The sequence below is a fragment of the Nothoprocta perdicaria genome, unplaced genomic scaffold (genome assembly GCF_003342845.1).
Source record: "Nothoprocta perdicaria isolate Ctin4 unplaced genomic scaffold, notPer1 scaffold_26, whole genome shotgun sequence".
Lineage (NCBI taxonomy): Eukaryota > Metazoa > Chordata > Aves > Tinamiformes > Tinamidae > Nothoprocta > Nothoprocta perdicaria.
Window position 1 is genome coordinate 4,988,547 of NW_020455488.1, and position 17,778 is coordinate 5,006,324.

General features: G+C 41.1%; 1 protein-coding gene across 2 annotated transcripts in view; it reads left to right on the forward strand.

Moving 5' to 3' along the window:
- PIAS1 (protein inhibitor of activated STAT 1) overlaps positions 1–17,778 on the forward strand; it is a 50,322-nt gene that overhangs the window by 31,221 nt on the left and 1,323 nt on the right. For both annotated transcript variants that reach the window (XM_026040511.1, XM_026040512.1), the window contains exons 3-13: positions 1,969–2,053; positions 2,664–2,711; positions 3,522–3,612; positions 4,338–4,472; positions 6,698–6,803; positions 7,997–8,070; positions 13,142–13,302; positions 14,896–15,026; positions 15,317–15,494; positions 16,465–16,607; positions 16,990–17,027. In XM_026040511.1, coding sequence (XP_025896296.1) covers positions 1,969–2,053; positions 2,664–2,711; positions 3,522–3,612; positions 4,338–4,472; positions 6,698–6,803; positions 7,997–8,070; positions 13,142–13,302; positions 14,896–15,026; positions 15,317–15,494; positions 16,465–16,607; positions 16,990–17,027 — 1,190 coding nt within the window. The remainder of the gene's footprint in view (positions 1–1,968; positions 2,054–2,663; positions 2,712–3,521; positions 3,613–4,337; positions 4,473–6,697; positions 6,804–7,996; positions 8,071–13,141; positions 13,303–14,895; positions 15,027–15,316; positions 15,495–16,464; positions 16,608–16,989; positions 17,028–17,778) is intronic.

Below are 17,778 nucleotides of genomic sequence, written 5' to 3' on the forward strand. Positions count from 1 at the left end.
GCTTACAGTTATTAAGATGAGCTCCTRAGAAGTTAATAGCCAAACAAAAGAAAAAATGGAGCAGACCTTCGTTTTTTGTTCTTTAAGTGGGCAATATTTGAAAAGAAACAAGCAAAAAACCCCACCACAGTCTTTCTGCTTCTCTTTTTCAGCTTAGGTGAGTTCTAGGTAGGAATAAATGCATTGACTATAGAGCACACAACCCAGTTCTTACTAATTCTTCACTTTCTGTGGTTATTTATTTATTTTTAAGTTGTGAGCTTGCAGTGACAGTTTCTGCTGTTGGAATGTTTGGTTCGAGCAGAGGATATTTAATGCCTTGTTAAAGTGCTGGAATACAGCTCATGAAGCAAACATGGGTTATGAAGGTGGCCAGGTCAGCACTGGAGAATGCACCTTGGCATTTCCTGCCCGTCGAGCACGTGCGGCTCTAACCTGGCCCACGTCAAAGCACCATGAAACTGAAGGTAGAAACTTTAGACTCGTTTTCCAGGATCGCAGATTGTCATATAGCAAAAGTGGTGGATTTATAGTAGCCGGTAAGCAGGGAGGAACTGAGCTTGGAATCTCTTCTGCTACTTATTTTCGTAATGCTGAACAGCTGAGAGGGGAAAACAGGACTTGGGAGACTTGGTTTTAGACTGTTCTTGTAGTTGTTAACTGCTGTTAAACTTGTCCGAGTAATTAAGTCCTTAATTAAGGTACCTTTGGTTAAGCATTTGACAGCCTTGTCCTRCAATTAAAGGTGTTGGGAGTTCACAGCAACATTCCCAAGCCTTCCCAGAACTTTGCTAGTGAGAAAAGAACTGAAATTTCCAAGCTCAAGCAAACCATTCATGGGAGGAAAGTAGAAACAATAATCAAGAAATTGTAATTCTTTAAAAAATATTTACTGCTGCCAGTGTTTTGGCCGAACTATCATTCAGTTTAGGTTATTTATCCTTGCCCACGTGGTGCTGGTGGTGACGTGCCCACAAGTCTGAGTGACCAAGAGGGAGCTGCAGATCGGCCAGTGGCTCTTGGTTTATTTTGCGTGCAGGAGTTGCTCCACACAGCAGCTCACAAATTAACTACATATGATTGTTGCAGTCAATATAACAACATTTACATGTCTTGTAGCATTAACTTACAAGAAGAGTCTGTGTTTGCTGCTGCTAGTTTTATACTCGGGCAATGTCTGTTCTGTGGCTATTTCTGACCCGTCACACAGTGTTTTCTAGTGAAATACCTGAAGTATCCCTCCTAAGAATTCCCTCATCTGCCACTCGGGATTGAGTTGGGAAGTGTAGTATAGTAAACCAAAAAATGATAAACCTGTTATTTAATATAAGGCACAGTAGTTGGGGGATATTTTAATGTTCCTTTGGCTTTCAGCAGATGCAGTAATTGTTAAGTACAGTTTACTCTGGTAAAGTTCTGTAGCACAAAGATGCAGTTKTTATCTCAGCTGAGTGCACCTCATGAACTCCTGCATGCTGTYGAGGACTTGCTGCATTGCACTACAAAATACCCTCCTCTTCAAGCACCTCTAGGAATAGTGTTTGTACCTCTGTTTGCTTTTACAGGTTAATCCATGATCTTGAGTGTTAAAGGTAGCAAAAAAAGTTATTGGTGAGGATCCCTAAATATTTTTTTATTTAGTACCAAAGAACACTTGCAGTTAAGTTGCCATAACTAATAGAAAGTCTTAAGCTGATTTGTTTCTGCTTCACTGTTGTCTATATCACTTTTTAAATATATAATTTATGTATAAATATATAGCTTGTTTATTTTTGTTTACAGAAGTCTCAAGCGATTGGTTTTGAAAATGTTTATAGAAACAGATGTRTCATACTGTTTGCTATAAAATYATATATATATATAYACACACGTGTATGTRTATCTTTGTGGACACTTTAATGAAAGGATACAGCTCTGATTATTTTCTATTTGCTGTTTTTTAAAAATGATGCTCTTGTTTTCTTCTAGCCTCAGATAATAGCCAGCGATTTCGAGAAACCTGCTTTGCCTTTGCACTGACACCRCAGCAAGTGCAGCAGATCAGCAGTTCAATGTGAGTGACTTGTATCAATAATACAATATTTAAACTCAAAAAAAAGCACTTAGGATAACTTTTAAGGAGCTTAGTATAACTTTTACTTGTGATGTTTAAGTACCCAGAAGAGTGCATAGTGCCTCCGAGAATACTCTTTTGGGCAATTCTTTTCCCTTTTTTACGTAAGTTGATGGAAAAGGAACTCGCAAGGAAGGGGAAGTTACCGCCCCACTGTCCAGTGAAGCCCGGAGAGCTTCTCCTGTGCAACCTGCTGTACAAATAGTGCAGTTCTGCTTGCAGCCCTCTCCCRTAGCTGGCCAGTTCCTGTGCCGAGTTCTGTTTACTCCGCTTAAAGATACACATAGTGAMCTGTCCAAATTTTCTTTATCATAAACATATCGAAAGTTAGAGGTGAGACGAGATTGTAATTCAGTTATTTACCCTGAAAAATGAAAAGTACATTTTTTTTTTTTGATGTCCTAAGAATGATGGTTTGACTGACCAGAGGAAGTAGTGTGGTATGCAAAAGGATTGCCACACACAAGGGTCAATTTATAGCAAACTCTGAAAAAAAWAATGATCCTACTGTATAAGTAACATATCCTAACCTGTATTTTGTCTTTGCCAGGGATATTTCTGGGACCAAATGTGACTTCACAGTACAGGTCCAGCTAAGGTATGCATTCATATGGTCTATTCTTGATGGTGCTGCTTTTATAGAATATTTTGGAAATTGAAAGTATCAGATATATGCTCCCTCAGTAAGTCTGTCTTACCTTTGTGGAAAAGAGTTTCATTTTATTGTCTGTTATCTTGAGAAAAAAACTGTTGTTGGGCATTTCAGCYGCTGGCTGCTTCGGGAAGGACGGACTTGACGGCTTGTCTCTGTTATGTGCAGCTTTCTGAAGCTCCTGGAGGCCCCGTACCTGGCGTGTCGCAGCGCTGCGGGTGCTGCTTGCTCTGACCAGCTGATTTGCTCCATCCGATGCTTTAGCTTGTGCCAATTCTCCTTTCCCCAGCTCCTCACCCTCAGGTTCGGGTGCCTTGGCCTTCAGACTCCTGAAMTGAAGCAGAGGGCTTCACGTAGCTCTGATGCTTTAGCTAAGGAGCTGGCCGAGTCATTGAGGTTCAGATGACGGATAGCTGAGCAGATGGTTCATCTTGTCACTTGTGAGGAGCCCAGGAGTGGTGGGAAAGCAGCAGGATGGCCCCCTGCAAACATCCTCTGGAGGAGAAACCTGCCTGGCTGAACAATTCTCCTGAAGGTCCAATCTGAGAGCCCTTAGGAGGAACCTGTGGCCACTTTAACCAGTACCTGTAGTTCTGGGGAGCTTTGCTGCTTATTGAGCAATACAGCTAATTCGAGGACTGTGTTGGCAGGATTTGGCATGTTCTTACTGCTTGTTGGGGGGAAAAAGTCCTTCTAGGAATGGGTGATTTTATATCATTTTAGAAGTGAAAGGTAATGGAATCTCTTTGCATTCAGGTTTTGTTTATCAGAGACCAGTTGTCCACAGGAAGATCACTTCCCACCCAACCTGTGCGTGAAAGTAAATGGGAAACCGTGCAGCCTTCCAGTAAGTAAGATATTATTTGGGTTTGCGTAATCGAGTAGCATGGTTAGGAACTGCCTGTCAGAAATGTCCCTGAGCATTTGGCCAGAGTTTTGTTCTCACATTTTGAGTGCTTGAATAAGGGTGGAGAGATGAATGAGAAAGCTAAATAAATTGTTTCTCATGAGACCAGCCAACAGATCCGGAAGATTCATTTTCTAGCAGAGTGACAGTAAACTTTTATGTTCTGGAAACATCCGGTGAATCTGCTGGAATGGGAGCCTGTTTTGGAGGTCGTGTGTACAGGAAGAGCAGTCCCTGAGCACTGACGGGAGGGAGTCACTGACTTTATAGTGCTGGGGTGTTGCACAGGGTTACGTTGGGTTGGTTTAGCCAGGCAGGTTGAATAGGAATATTGCCAGCGGAGAAAGGTGGGAGGGCAAAGGTGCCCCTCKGTATTCCCATGGGGAGGGGAAGGATGTTGGGTAAGGAAAAGGGCTTGTGAAATACATGGGACTGTACTGTGTGCCATACGTATTTATAAATTGCAGAGAGAGCCTCAATCGGGTGTAATACAGAGCTGTCATTGGGGCAGGGCTTTGGGGAGAGAAGGGAGAAGGCACCTTTTTTCTTTCTTTTCTTTTTTGTCTTTTTCTTTTTATCTTTTTTCTACTTTTTTCTTTTTCTCCTTCTTTTTCTTTTTTTCTTTTTTTAATGAAATTTTAAAAAATATATATTTTTCTTTCCAGGGCTATCTTCCACCAACCAAAAATGGTGTTGAACCAAAGCGACCTAGCCGACCAATCAACATTACCTCACTCGTCAGGTTATCCACGACGGTACCAAACACGATCGTCGTGTCCTGGACTGCAGAAATCGGAAGAGTAAGTGACTCTGTGGCACATAATGCTGCCTGAGCTTATTAATTTTGGTTTTGGCAAACGTTTGGAAGATTTGAAAGATAAGCAAGTTAAACGGCGCAAAAAAAATCTGATGGGTTAGAAAGAGGCTATTTCCTCTTTGGATTGCATTTCTCTGTTGTGTTACATTGTGCCAGGCAGATATGACATGTTTCCCTAGATTAGGACCTCTCAGTTTTTTTCACAGTATGACCTCTTAATATTAAATAATACATACTTAATATTAAGTATACTTAATATTAAAGAAGTCTTCTTTTTATAATCTGTTTTTGTGTCTGAGTGGATTATAAAATTGTTGGTGTTCCACTGGACTTATTAAGTCTGGAACAGCCTGCAACAAGTCGCTCTAAGTTGTTCCCTGAATCAGTGCATTGGCTCTCACTGATGGCAAACAACCACTGACATGCATTACAAAATCAATACATGCTTGAGAAATTGTGGCTTYGTGATCACAACTAACTTGTTCTTTGAAGCCCTGGGAGTTATGCTGAGATACATCTTTTCCCAAGAACTTACCTGTGTACAAAGGCCGCGGTTCTGGAACCAAAGTGGGGAAAATGCTTAAAGCCCAAGTGTGCTCAACAAGTATGAAACATCATGCCAGTGTATCTCTCCTTCCCCGTCACGATGAGGTTTTTTGTTAAGTGTTAAAGACTTTCCAATCCAGTTCAGAATAAATGATTATTAAATGCTTTTTAAAGTCATGCTTTATGCAGGTGTCTGAAACAAGCATTTAAAAACAAACTTATTTTGATTTACACTGCAGAGGTGGTTGCACACAAGTTGATGAATCCTGGTTATCACTGTGAAAACAGTGCCGCRCTTTTGCTTTAGAACAGATGAGTAGCTAGGGAGAAGAAATGTCACGATGAAAAAAAGTGTGCTTGGATTTGGAGCTGCTCTGTAGCAAAACTATCTGTTTTCTCAGGCTTCTTGGATATAAAACTTTTAGATACTTTCTAACGTACAGCACAGAACTGAAGATAGTGGCAAATTCTTATGTATTTCGTGCAAATACATCAGTCAGAACATCCTTGCTCATGAGAGTAATGCTTCCTAATCTGACTGTTCGAGATCTTGACAGTTAAATGGGAGGAATTATTTTATTTTTGGATGTGCCTGCAAAGTACCAAATTTGAATTCCCTATCTCCTCTTCCCGTAAGAGTCAATTGCTCTTCTCAACTGCTGTACTCTACCTTTCCTGAAGTCATAATTAYGATTTTTACACAATCTGTTTCAAAAGCCTTCTGTACAAGATGCCTTGGGCAAGTTTCTAGCTTTGTAGATTCAAGCTGTCAGTAAATAATTTCACAATGTTAATTAGCATTTTCCTAACTTCTATACTAATTGAGGCATTAAACAAGTAAAGCAGTAGTGTTTTTTAATGATGTGAGAAGCATTCGCTTTAAGAATAAAATATATAAAATGTGGTGTTTGTGATCCTATTTCAATTTGTGCAATTTTTATGGTAAGGTAAATTACTGAAATCCTGGTCTCCTCTTCCGGTGGCATCCTAAATAGCGAGTGGTGTATGTCACAATTGCACAGGGTTTTTTGGTTGTGTTTTTGTTTTGTGGGAGCATTCTAGACAGTTGCTGGAGTTAGGGGAAGGAGCCCTGATTTTTCAATTAAAAAGTATATGAATGTGCCCCACCAAACTCCTGAGCTCTTTAACTCTGATTTCTGTTAAGTTTCAGCAGTCGAGCAGCTTTAGCACTTTAGCTGGTACAGGAAGGTCAGACACGGCTTCCAGATTGAGTAGGAAGTATTGCACATCAAAAGTTCTGATCAAATTTGGCCTGTCAGCTTCCCTTAAATGCATCGGCACAACAGCAGGACCTAGCATTATTTATGTAAAATCATCCTATTAAAATGGCATGTTGACTGCGTGCCCTGAGTTAAATACTCAGAAGTGTCCCAACTGCTGTGGTGATAGCAGAACAGCTCCTCATGCAGCTCTGCCTGCTCTTGGTGAAGCTGATCAGTCACAGCTGTAAAACTCCATGTCTGTGAATGTCTAAAACATGACGGGTTTCTTCTAGCCTGAAGACTTCACCACTTCCCATCTTGTAATTGCTGGAGAAACACAAGGTCCTGCGAGCACACAGATTGCATAAGCATTGTATAAAATAAGCATGTTTTGATTGAAACCCTTTGATGTTGTTTTGCTCCTTGTTGTGTTTTCTAGAACTACTCCATGGCAGTCTATCTGGTCAAGCAGCTCTCCTCCTCGGTCCTGCTGCAGAGGTTGCGAGCAAAAGGGATCCGGAATCCTGATCACTCGCGAGCGCTAAGTACGTCTGATAAACTGGTTAGGGAAAGGAAAAAGAGCTTTTGTAAAAAGTCCTTTGGAATAGCACTGTGCTAACCAGGGTTTGGACTTCCTTCAATTCTCTGGGTTTGGAGAATCTGATAGTGCTGTTCTTTGTGCTCAGCTGAAATTCAGAGACTTGGAGGCCTTTGTTTGTGTTAGGAGCCAGTCCAGGAACCCTGTTGACACTGCGAAGCGAAAAATGCAAGAGGCTCTCGTTCACTTCAGTTCAGTTCTGCTGGTTGTGTTTCTTTAAACAGAACCATGATATTTTTGTAGTTAACTGATAATTCAGGGCTTGAACAAGCTAAACCAAATGGCTGACCCTGCACCGTGATAGCGAGATGCTGGAGAAGAGGCTTCACTGCTGCTTGTTTTTGCTCCTGTGGCACCATGCTGCGGATGAGCTCCTGGAGAGACAGTCTAGCTAATACCTCCCTTCCCCCAGATCTCAGTGCTGGGTTTCCTTCTTTGTTGTTCCCCTGGCACGTACGCATTGGTATAAGTTTATGTAATAAAAATCCAAACAAACACCACTTGCTTTTCACAAGCAAGGCTTTTTGCAGGGAGAGGGTGTAAAAACAAACACCTGACAGCTGTTGGTCACGCTCTTTAATGTCTAGCTGGGAGATGCTCAGATCATGTGCACTGTGCACTGCACAGGGCCTTGCATGAAACTAGCTCGCCACTAAATGCAGTGCTGCAAAGCCACCGTATTAATTGTTTTGTATTAACGTAATGTGATGATTTCAGTGCACAAAAATCTAACCATGAGTTTCCTGGTGGCTGCTACTCTCGGTCCCTGTTAACTTCAGGCCGTTACTGTAGCAGATCTTTTTGGCAGATTTAAAATAGTTTTTAAGTATGTAGTTGCATGTATATAAAAAGAGCCATCTCTGTATGAATTTTTTTCTAGGGATCTCGGTTTAAGATGAACTTTGCTTTTTTCTAGTTTGCCTGAATGCTGTGATTTATGATCTTCCCGGAGAGTAAAGACTGCTTAGATTACATGTTTACTGGGGAAGCATGTGGTGTGAAAACACTCACTGCTGCCTGCTTCCATTAGACATGGCAAAAGTTTGGCACGTGGAGTTTCAGGCTTGCATTACTTCTCTGTCATTCCATTTGTGTCATAAATTAACTATAAAATTAATGCTTTTTTCTTTCAAATAACAGTTAAAGAGAAACTAACTGCGGATCCAGATAGTGAAATAGCAACAACAAGCCTAAGAGTTTCTCTTCTTTGTCCAGTAAGTATTTTTAATTCCCTCAAAATGGAATCCGATAGAAATGTGGCTATTCTGGGACAAGTTTTGAGGTGCTGTTAGCTTGTCTTTATTTGCTTCTTAACTTTGGGGATAGGATCTTGTGCTGAAGTCTTCCAACAGTGTTTTAAGCATGTTATTTACCCTGACCAGATGAGTACCCATTAACTTGAAATAGTGGTTCAAAACTATATGTAAGCATATATTTAAATCTGTCACTAGATCATGTGAGTGTCTCTGCAGCTTGGGTCCTTGATGCTTGGTTGTGATAAAACACTCTCAGCAGTAAGGTAGGTGCATCTGTCTACTAAAAATACCCTTAAGTTGGTGTCTGAAGGCAAATAATGGAACACCTTTTAACTGATTATATGCATGTATGCATTTTGAGTGTTTTATGTCTCAGCTTAAAAATGAAGCAGATGTTCAAATTCAGGAGCAATTTTGTTTGAACCAGGAGAAGTTGCTAAAATTGGTATAACTGAGCACAAATACTCCTATCTGACAAATAGTGTGCAAGATACCTGATATGGAAGTTGCAGGGACGGATTGTGTCTTGATCTGTTGTTGACTAGGTAGCTACATCAATAAGCACTAGTTTATATCAGGTTTTACATTGTCATTGGCCGAACTGCACAGTATTAGTATTATGTGCACTCTTTATTTCTTTATACTTTTTAAAATTTCACACTACTTCAAAATACTTGCTTTCTGCATTGATTGACATGGTGCCTTTATTGCAACATAGCTTTTTGACCTCTTGTCAAGATTAAGGATACATCTGTTTCCTGGTCTAGCTCAGTCTGCTCATGCTTGACATGAAACTTCCAGYTTCGAAACGCAAAGGAAAGAGCAGACTTTGTCCTGGCAAAATCAGAGCTCATTTTTTAAGTTATTAAATATCTGCTTAAGCTCCAGCAATGTAGTGATAAACTTGTAGATACGAAAGTTCTGTTTTGCAGAATATAGAGTTGAAATTGCAGTTTCTTTTTTTTTTAATGGAAGGACATGTATTTTTCAGATCATTTTAAGTATTTAAATGTGATACTTTTGTGATCTTCAATCCCTGACTTTCTCTACAATAATATTGATTTGATGGTGACTGTAAATAATACTGCTTTTGTAAGGAAGTTATTGGTTTACAGGAAAGATACAGAGGCTACATTAAAAAAAAAAAACAAAAAAAAACCCTGATCTTTAAAACTATAGCCTAGTGATCTATAATCTTATGAATCTCTATCTTGCATCAAGAGTTATGCAGTGTTGAAATACTTAGGTATTCCAGGTTGACGCTTGGCAGCTCATTTTGCTGAGTTGAATTCTTATGGTACTGTTAGTACTTCATTATTCCAGACAGCACAATGACAGTCTTGTTATTAGGGGTTGTTCTTTTGTTGTTGTTGCTTTTTCCCATTACTGTCTAGGCACAATGTTCCTACTGCTTAAAATTGATTAGATTCCAATACAAGGGAAAAATAGCAATCCATTAGGAGGAGTTAAATGACTGTAGAAGTTTAGAAGTCCATACGTATTAATTCATTATCTTGAATTAATCTTTGTGTATCTTCTGGAGTTATAGATGTTTAATTCAATACTTGATTTGTGAAAACTGTCAGTTAAGGCARGGCAGTTATGTTCCTTTATAGGTCATTCCATGCAAGGTTTCTGGCCAAATGCTGCTGTTTGTCCTGATCATGTCCCTCATCAGTAAAGGTTGTTCAGCTGTGCTTTTCAGTGCTTTTTTTTCTGGCTGACTGATGGAGATGAGCAGGAAGATGATCTAAAAGCCTGTTCAGGTGTTCATAAGCTTGTGGTTCCCTAAAGATGTCAAATTGTTTTGCTTTCTCAAAGCTTTGTCAGGGAAGAAAATGAAATACCGATCTGACCAGCTCTTAGGAAGCCCTGCCTTTTTTCAGTTTTCCTCTTAAATTAGTTCTTTGCTAATAAATACACAGAACAATGTCTACAGCAGGTTATTTTGAGCACGTTTGTTTCTTTGTCCTTTTAATCATGTGTGCACGATATACATACYTGACTGATTTATTTTTTCCTCCTCTTCCCCCTTTACTTTGAGCATTTGTGCTCTCTGGTTTCACTGCAGCTTATAGAACAGCCCCCCATTGCAGAAGCTTCTTGGAACAGGGACTGCGCCTTGCAAACTCCCCTGGATAGAGGGATAGTGATGGGACTTCACTAACGAGATTCCATCTTCAGCTCTGATTGCAATTTTACCATAAACTCCACGTTTTCCCTTGCTAATTCGTAAGCATCTGGCTCAGGGAGAACTTCTAAAATAAATATTTTGTGCTTCATTTGAAATGCTTGCGTGTTTGGCCAGTGCGTGCTTTGAAAGTACAAATCATTATTCAGATACCATCAGCAGAACCAAAAATCAGGGTCTGTCGTGTCTGTTGTTGAGGATGCTGTTCCTCCAGTCTCATGCATAATGGGTGTGATGGTCTCTTGGATGCACTTCAGGAGAGTGCATTTAATAACACAGCTTATAAACTTTATTTTGCCCCCAAAAAGTGTGGTGAGAAACTTTTTTTTTTAAAGCGTAGAGGCCTGCTTTCCCTCAGAGACCAAATGATAGGAGAAAAAACTGTCTTTAACTGTTGGCTGAATCTGCCTACGATTGAGCAGGCAGAGGGGATGTAGTGAAGATGTATTTCAGGAAGACACTTGAATTCCTGATTTTTTTTTTTTTTAATTAAAAATAAATCCTCGGGCTCTGCAGCTGGACAAAATACGTCRCTGAACAAAAATTGCAGATCTAGCATTTACTGTAGGCTTGTGGTTTTGTTTACAAATTCTGAACGCCTGTTTTGGGTGCATTTTTTTTAACTCAAAAAGATGGCTATGTTTTCGAAGCTTGTAAAAGAAATTAATGCAGTGTTTCTTTGGCTGACAAAGGGCAGGAATGAGAGCAGTGACAGTGCTGGGAAAGCCTGTTCCCCAGAAGTCGGGCACATCCCTCCTTTTATGCCCTTTTCTTTTGTCTGCGTCGACACTTGGCCAGTGTGGCGGGGCCGATCCAGGGTGTTCCATGCCAAAAACGGGAAGGAGACGCGGACTTGTTAACGCTGTGTGTGCTGATCCTGCCTGCTTGTGGCCTCATAAACCCAACTGCTGCGTGGAAATCGCAGGCATGGCTTTGGTACCAAAAACTCGTGAAACCATTTGAGGTTTAAATGTGCTGTTTTTGCTTAGGAGGTGGGGTGTGGATGTTGTTCCTGCCCCTTGTCTGCCCCTTGGATTTATTTTGCCTCCTTGGGTGCTCCTCATCCCACCGGGATGCATCTTGTGCCTAAAAGACAAATGAGCCAGTTACCTGGGAGCTGCTTGTGTGGCAGGAATAAYGTGATCCACGTGGATTTGGGAGCAGAAGGGTGGTGCCCAGAGCACCTCCTGCCCACTGGTGTCCACCACATCCCGAGCTCCCATCCGGCTGGTGGGCGGATTCCAGATGGTCCCGGCTGGCCAGGGATAGGGAAGGGCGCATGGAGCCGGAGCAGGAATTTGCCCAGTGGCCCCTGCTTTGCAGGGGGCATCATGGAGGAGGTCATGCCAGCGAGTGGAACCTTTGTTTTCGTCCCGGTTTTAGTTGAGTGACGTGCGAGGCCRAGTGCCACCGGCCTGCACTGCCGGCACCGGCACCGGCCGGACCCAGGCCCGGACCCGCTGGACACGGCCCGCCTGCCCAGCACTCCCAGGGAAGTCACCACGTATGTTTTCATTTAAATACATGCAATTTGGGCGGGTGGAAAACCCCAAATCACCCTTCAAATACTTGGTATAAACTTTTTTCGTAATAAAGCACCTTTTTTTTTTTTTTTTTTTTTTAATGGAGGGAAGTTCGTGTTTAGACGACTCTTACTTCTTGCATTCACTGCTGTCATTAAACTGCAGCATAAGAACATAAGTACTTAGCCAGAGAAATACTGTTTTTTGAGGGAAGGAAATGCACTTTCTGCAGGTTAATATGAAAATGCTTTTGACTGTCAAAATCAGTTTTGCAGTCGCCATAATCATGTGTTAGTGCTTCACGGTGCTGAGCTGTTGAGTCCAAACGCAGATGCTCCGTGGTGGAGCTTAGACCAAACRCCTGCAGGGTGCAGCTGCCCTGCGTTTGCCTGCCCTGCTCAAGGGCTCACGAGCGTTTTTCCTATCCAAGYCTGGTTTAGTCCGTGTGCAGTTTGTGTTGAGCTCTCGGCCCGCCCAGCCTGCTGCCCTGCACCTCCTGAGCGTTGAAGGAGACAGTGGTCACCGTGTTCCCCTTCTGCACCAGCTTCCAGCAGTATTTGCTGCCTCTTTATAAGGTTTAAAAGATAGGATGTGTTGCAGGGCCAAGACAACGATTAGTGTTTTACCCCCCGCTCAAAAAAAAAAGCAGAATTTCAGAGCATCTCACAGCTGTATACCAAAAGAAGAATAACACGGTGTCTTCATAGTTAGTAAGTGTGAYGTTTTCTTGAGGAGGAACTTCCTGACAGCCCCCTGGAAAAAGCAGGGAGAAGAATGGAGCAGGAGGAACAGGCACACTGGGAAAGGAGCCGCAATCTTGCACATGTGGTTCGGTGCTCAGCGCTGTGGGTGTCAAGCAAGTGAACAGTTACAGAAAGGCTCCGGTGCCTGAAATATAGATGGTCATTTACAGGCAATGTGTGCAGTGAAGTGCCAGGAAAGGACGGAACTGCGTTTATCAACTGTTTAAATACGAGCAAAGGAGAGGGGATCATTTGTCCTCGTGGGCCCAGGAGAGAGGCCGGCAGACCCTGGTTTGGATACAGGAGCAGGAAAKGATGTTGTCTGCGGCCTCCTTTATTGGACATGGTCAAAATGTGACTTTTGTTAGCATTTCTCTTAACGCTGCGATCAAATCTACAGATGAGGAAGGGTGGAACTGTATATATGTCGTGCCTAATCTAAACTTGGGTTTCTGTTAGCTCTTTCCTGAGTAGGACACAACCTGTCTCTTTTCAGACACAAAAGTCCTGTTTAATACTGAGATGATGCCAACTTTTTCCTTTTTTTCCTTTTTTTTTTTTTTCTCTTAAAGCTTGGTAAAATGCGGCTAACTATACCATGTAGGGCCCTGACTTGTTCACACCTGCAGTGTTTTGATGCCACTTTATATATTCAAATGAATGAAAAGAAACCAACTTGGGTTTGCCCTGTCTGTGACAAGAAGGCTCCTTATGAGCATCTTATTATTGATGGGTAAGTAACGTTTGAATCAAATGATAGACCTAATTTACACTTTCTGCTTACTGTTTTTTGCAGTAGAGAATACAGAGCATTCCTCTAAAATCTCGATTACCTGGACATTACATGTTTTGTTGCTGGAAAAACTCTTAATCCAGGTGCATGTTCATTCAGTATTCTAGAAGAATTGTGGTGATCTCCAGATGTTAAAATTAATAGTATTAAAAGGAATTAATAAAAATGATAAAGTATTGCTTCTGATTCCAGTTAACAGTTCAGGGAGCGTTTCTCTCTCCTACATCCCAACCTCAGGACTGCTGCACAACTCAGATTTAGCTTTTATAGTGGATACTCATGGTAGATCAAATAAATATTGCCATCCCCCAGATGCATTTTGAATTCCGTGAGCAATTTCACACTTAGGGAGTTGCTATATATAGGAGGTGACAGAGAGATTGATTCCCTGGTGCTGCCTACCTGCAGAGCACTTGAAAAGCTGGTATTGGTCTCTGAAGAAACGTCAAGTCTGAATTCCTGCACTTGTGTTTTAGTTCCTTAGATAGGAACCTTTTCTCCAAAGCTTGATCAAGGAGGGGAACAAGCAGAGAACGTTTTACTCGAACCAGAACACCCTCTCTTCCCCCTGKATAAATCACCTGGTCTTTTTCAGGGAATATGTGCTTCGTTTTGGTGATCTGCAAAATGAAGCGTAATATTTTGCCAGAATTTTCTGTGATTTCCYAAGAAAATATCTCTGGTGGAGATACTTAGGCTTTGCCCAGGTTACTTTGGATTCACGGACTTACAAGTCCTTTGCTTTGGAGCTAAGAACTGGATTTGCATRTTGGAGGTGTCAGTCAATAACAGCAAAGACTAGCAGAGACAATAATCAAAACAGTGTATTATTCTTATTTCTTCCCATATTGTCGAGTGTGGAAGTCAGAGATTAGGTGAGAAATTTAAAGCATTCCTTAGAGAATGTTATTTCTAGAAAATCTTTCATTCTGGGAAAGAGTGCACTTGCTCCCTGTTTTGAAGCAGAACTCTTTCCTACACAGAACCACATGAATAGTYTTGGTCAAAAGCTGCAGTTCCCAGTGGGAGTGATGCTGTGCCAGGATCCTTAAGGGCTTAGGAGAAGAGGCTGTGGATATAGATTGCCATTGCACAGCTTTGGCAAAGCTTTAATTGAAAATTGGGGGGAAAAAGGATTTCAGGAAATATTTGTCTCAATATGTGTTGACTCAGATGTGTCGACTCCTTTAGAGTATGGGCTTCCTTTGTCAGTTAGTTATTGTCAAAGGTAAACGTGGATAAATAAGGGATTTTTCATGTGTGTTGTTCCTTTGTTTTGGGAAATGGGCATTTCATGTCGTAAGATCCAGATGATTCCACATCTGTAGCTCTCAACTGAGTATACAGGAGTTTATTTTAGATAATAACCCCTTGTTATTAAGGAAATKGATAAGCAAGGGCAGTGCAGCAGAAGTTCTCACCAAAGCCTTTCTCAGCACTGTAATTTAAACTTGTATTGACTAATAACAGAGATACTGCAAGTTTGAATTAAGCTCTTTCTGGGGACTGATGCTACAAGTTTTTGATTGACAGGTTGTTCATGGAAATCCTGAAGTATTGTACAGATTGTGATGAAATTCAATTTAAGGAGGATGGATTGTGGGCTCCCATGAGATCAAAAAARGAAGTGCAGGAAGTAACTGCATCTTATAATGGAGTTGATGGTAAGTCCGTGTTTGGACTGTGTGCTGTGCTGCTGAGCTAAGCACTGAGGTGCCTTTAGCTCTCATGCAGGGTGCTCGTGCTTGCATGTTGCTCCTGCCTTTTGATCARTTACAAAAAGATAGTTTGGGCAGTGCTTTTTGGGGGGTTGATGGTGCTTTTAAGATTATTAGAAACTTTTTTTTTGTAATCTTTTGTTCTGAATTGAAAGCATTGCTTATGAACACATATAATAGATGTGATATGATTCTAGCGTTGCTAATTATAGCTTATACTGGCTTACTTTGTATAGGGTGCATAAGCTCTTCCATGGAACACCAAGTGTCTTCTCACCAACAGTCAAATAAAAATAAGAAAGTCGAGGTGATTGATTTAACCATCGATAGCTCATCAGATGAAGAGGAAGAGGAACCATCTGCCAAGAGAAGCTGTCCTTCCATATCTCCAGCATCACCATTAAATAATAAGGGGTGAGGAAAAAAAGTTGGGAAACATGAAGTCCAAAGTAGACAATATATTCACTTGGGAGAGTACTGATGAATTTCAAAAGAAACTGTATCTGGAAAGTTCTGTGTTTAGAGTACATGCCAGTGTAGCATGGGTTGTAGCAAATGTGTTTGATCTCTGCTTGCAAGGCACGAATAGATGGAATACAAAAACTTGTTAATAATGTATAAAACGTATACAAAATGTAGAGAAAGCTGACTGTGATACTTTTATAGCTTTAGAAGAGTAAATTTTGGGGGTGCTAAATGCGTAACACTCCATAAATGGTTTTGTAAATGGATTTTGTGAAAATAAGTACAAAGCAGTGCCAGAAGCTGTGTCTTAAAAGAATGTTTTTGTAGATTTGGGAATGTTTTTCTTCCATAGTAAAATCAAGAAGCAGTGTAGGGAGTAGAAGGGAGAGCAATGAGAAACATACTTGGGTGTGGTGTGGGAGTGCGTGGGTTTTGCCAGTGATTACTGCCAGCAGCCTGGTAAGAAGAATGCCAGAATAACCTGATTACACGTAAGTAGCCAAGCTGCTAAGAGCACCCTGTTTACATAAACACCCGGCATGAAAACTGAGGCTAAAGATCCTGCTGTTGAACTGATTATGACTTCAGTGATGTAAACTACTCAGTGATCACTTAAAACTCTTCAAGGCCTTTTTGGCTCTCTTCCATTGCTAATTACCTTGTAGAGCACATGCAAATAACTGTTGTATTGTTCTGGGGATTTTTTTTGATATAAAGTGCCTTTAGGATTATTTTGTCCTTGCCTCGGCGTATTTGTAGAATATTTGTAGCAGAGATCCCAATAATACTTATGAGGAGAACTATCATTTTCTAATTTGATTTAAGATTTTTTTTCGTCTTTGATGAAAATTTTAATAAACTTTAGCTGTTTGGGCTGAAATCTGCTATGCAGCTTATAGCAAATCTTTGTTTCTTTCAGCATTTTAAATTTACCCCACCAAGCATCTCCTGTGTCCAGAACACCAAGCCTTCCTGCTGTTGACACAAGCTACATCAATACATCACTTATTCAAGACTACAGGCATCCATTCCATATGACACCTATGCCTTATGACTTGCAAGGTAAAATATTTTTATTTTGTTTTGTTTTGTTTTATTTTGTTTTATTTTGTTTTATTTTGTTTTATTTTGTTTTATGTATAGCAGTAATGACTGCTACAAAGTGATTTAAATGTGCAGCTGTTTGACAGTGCAGCAATGCAAAATATTTGATATAGGAAGCTAAGACTTTTTTTTAATAGTTTACCTTAGTATCATAATATATTAAAAATTTGATCTCCCTTGCAAGTGAGAGAATCCAGCAGTGAAGAGATTCTGAAATTTCATTAAAGTCATGCTGGTTAAAATAAGTTTTATTAAAAAAAAAAAAGGAAAGAAAGGGGTGGGGAGGGAAATGGAGAGGTGCTTGTTTATTTTGAAAGTTTTAACTTTTGGCTTTTTACAGGGTTAGACTTCTTCCCTTTCCTGTCCGGAGACAATCAGGTAAGTCAAAGCAAATCAAGTCATAGGGCAGAAATTGTATTTTGAAAAAGACTTAATGGCCTGGATGTATAGGCAAGGAAGGAGTGGACATACGGTGCAGATGTAAATGCAGGCTGCAGCTTTCGTTTGTACRCTTGGAAACACTTAACCCAACATGAGCATTATCTAAACATGAGAGTAGGATAAGGGTGTAACAGAATATAAACTCTTTATTTCCAAAGGCCAGGCTCAGTCTTGCGGAGCATCCTTTGCCGCGGCAGAAGGTCCAGCAGGTCCAGCAGCCCCCTCCTTAAATTTCCAGCCATGAACTCTGGCCTTTGAGCATCTAACAGTGCTAGGCCTCGTCGCTGGGGCCCTTGCTAGACCTCCTGACAATGCTGGGAATCAGGGGAGGCTCCTTTTCTGAGGCTGCGGAGAGGAGGAAAACTTGGTCCTGTCCAACATGATTTCCTAGCAGAATTTCTTCTTGGCCTCAGTAAGTGCCTGTTCCTACCTTGCTTCCCACCTTTTTGTAAGTAATTACTGAAATAGGCCAGTTTGCTACTGGTCTCTCTGCTGCTGGGAACTAACCAGGTCGTTCTCAAGCCCTCCCAATTGATCCCTTCTCCTCAAGGAGAAAAGGGAGCCAGGTGGCTTGCCTGTCCATTGTCCCTTCATGTCTGCTCCTCGATCTTGAGTAGGAGAACTGCCCTGAATGCAGAAGGATGCTCTCAGGTGACACTTTAGACTGGAGTCTGTGTTGTAGGATTTG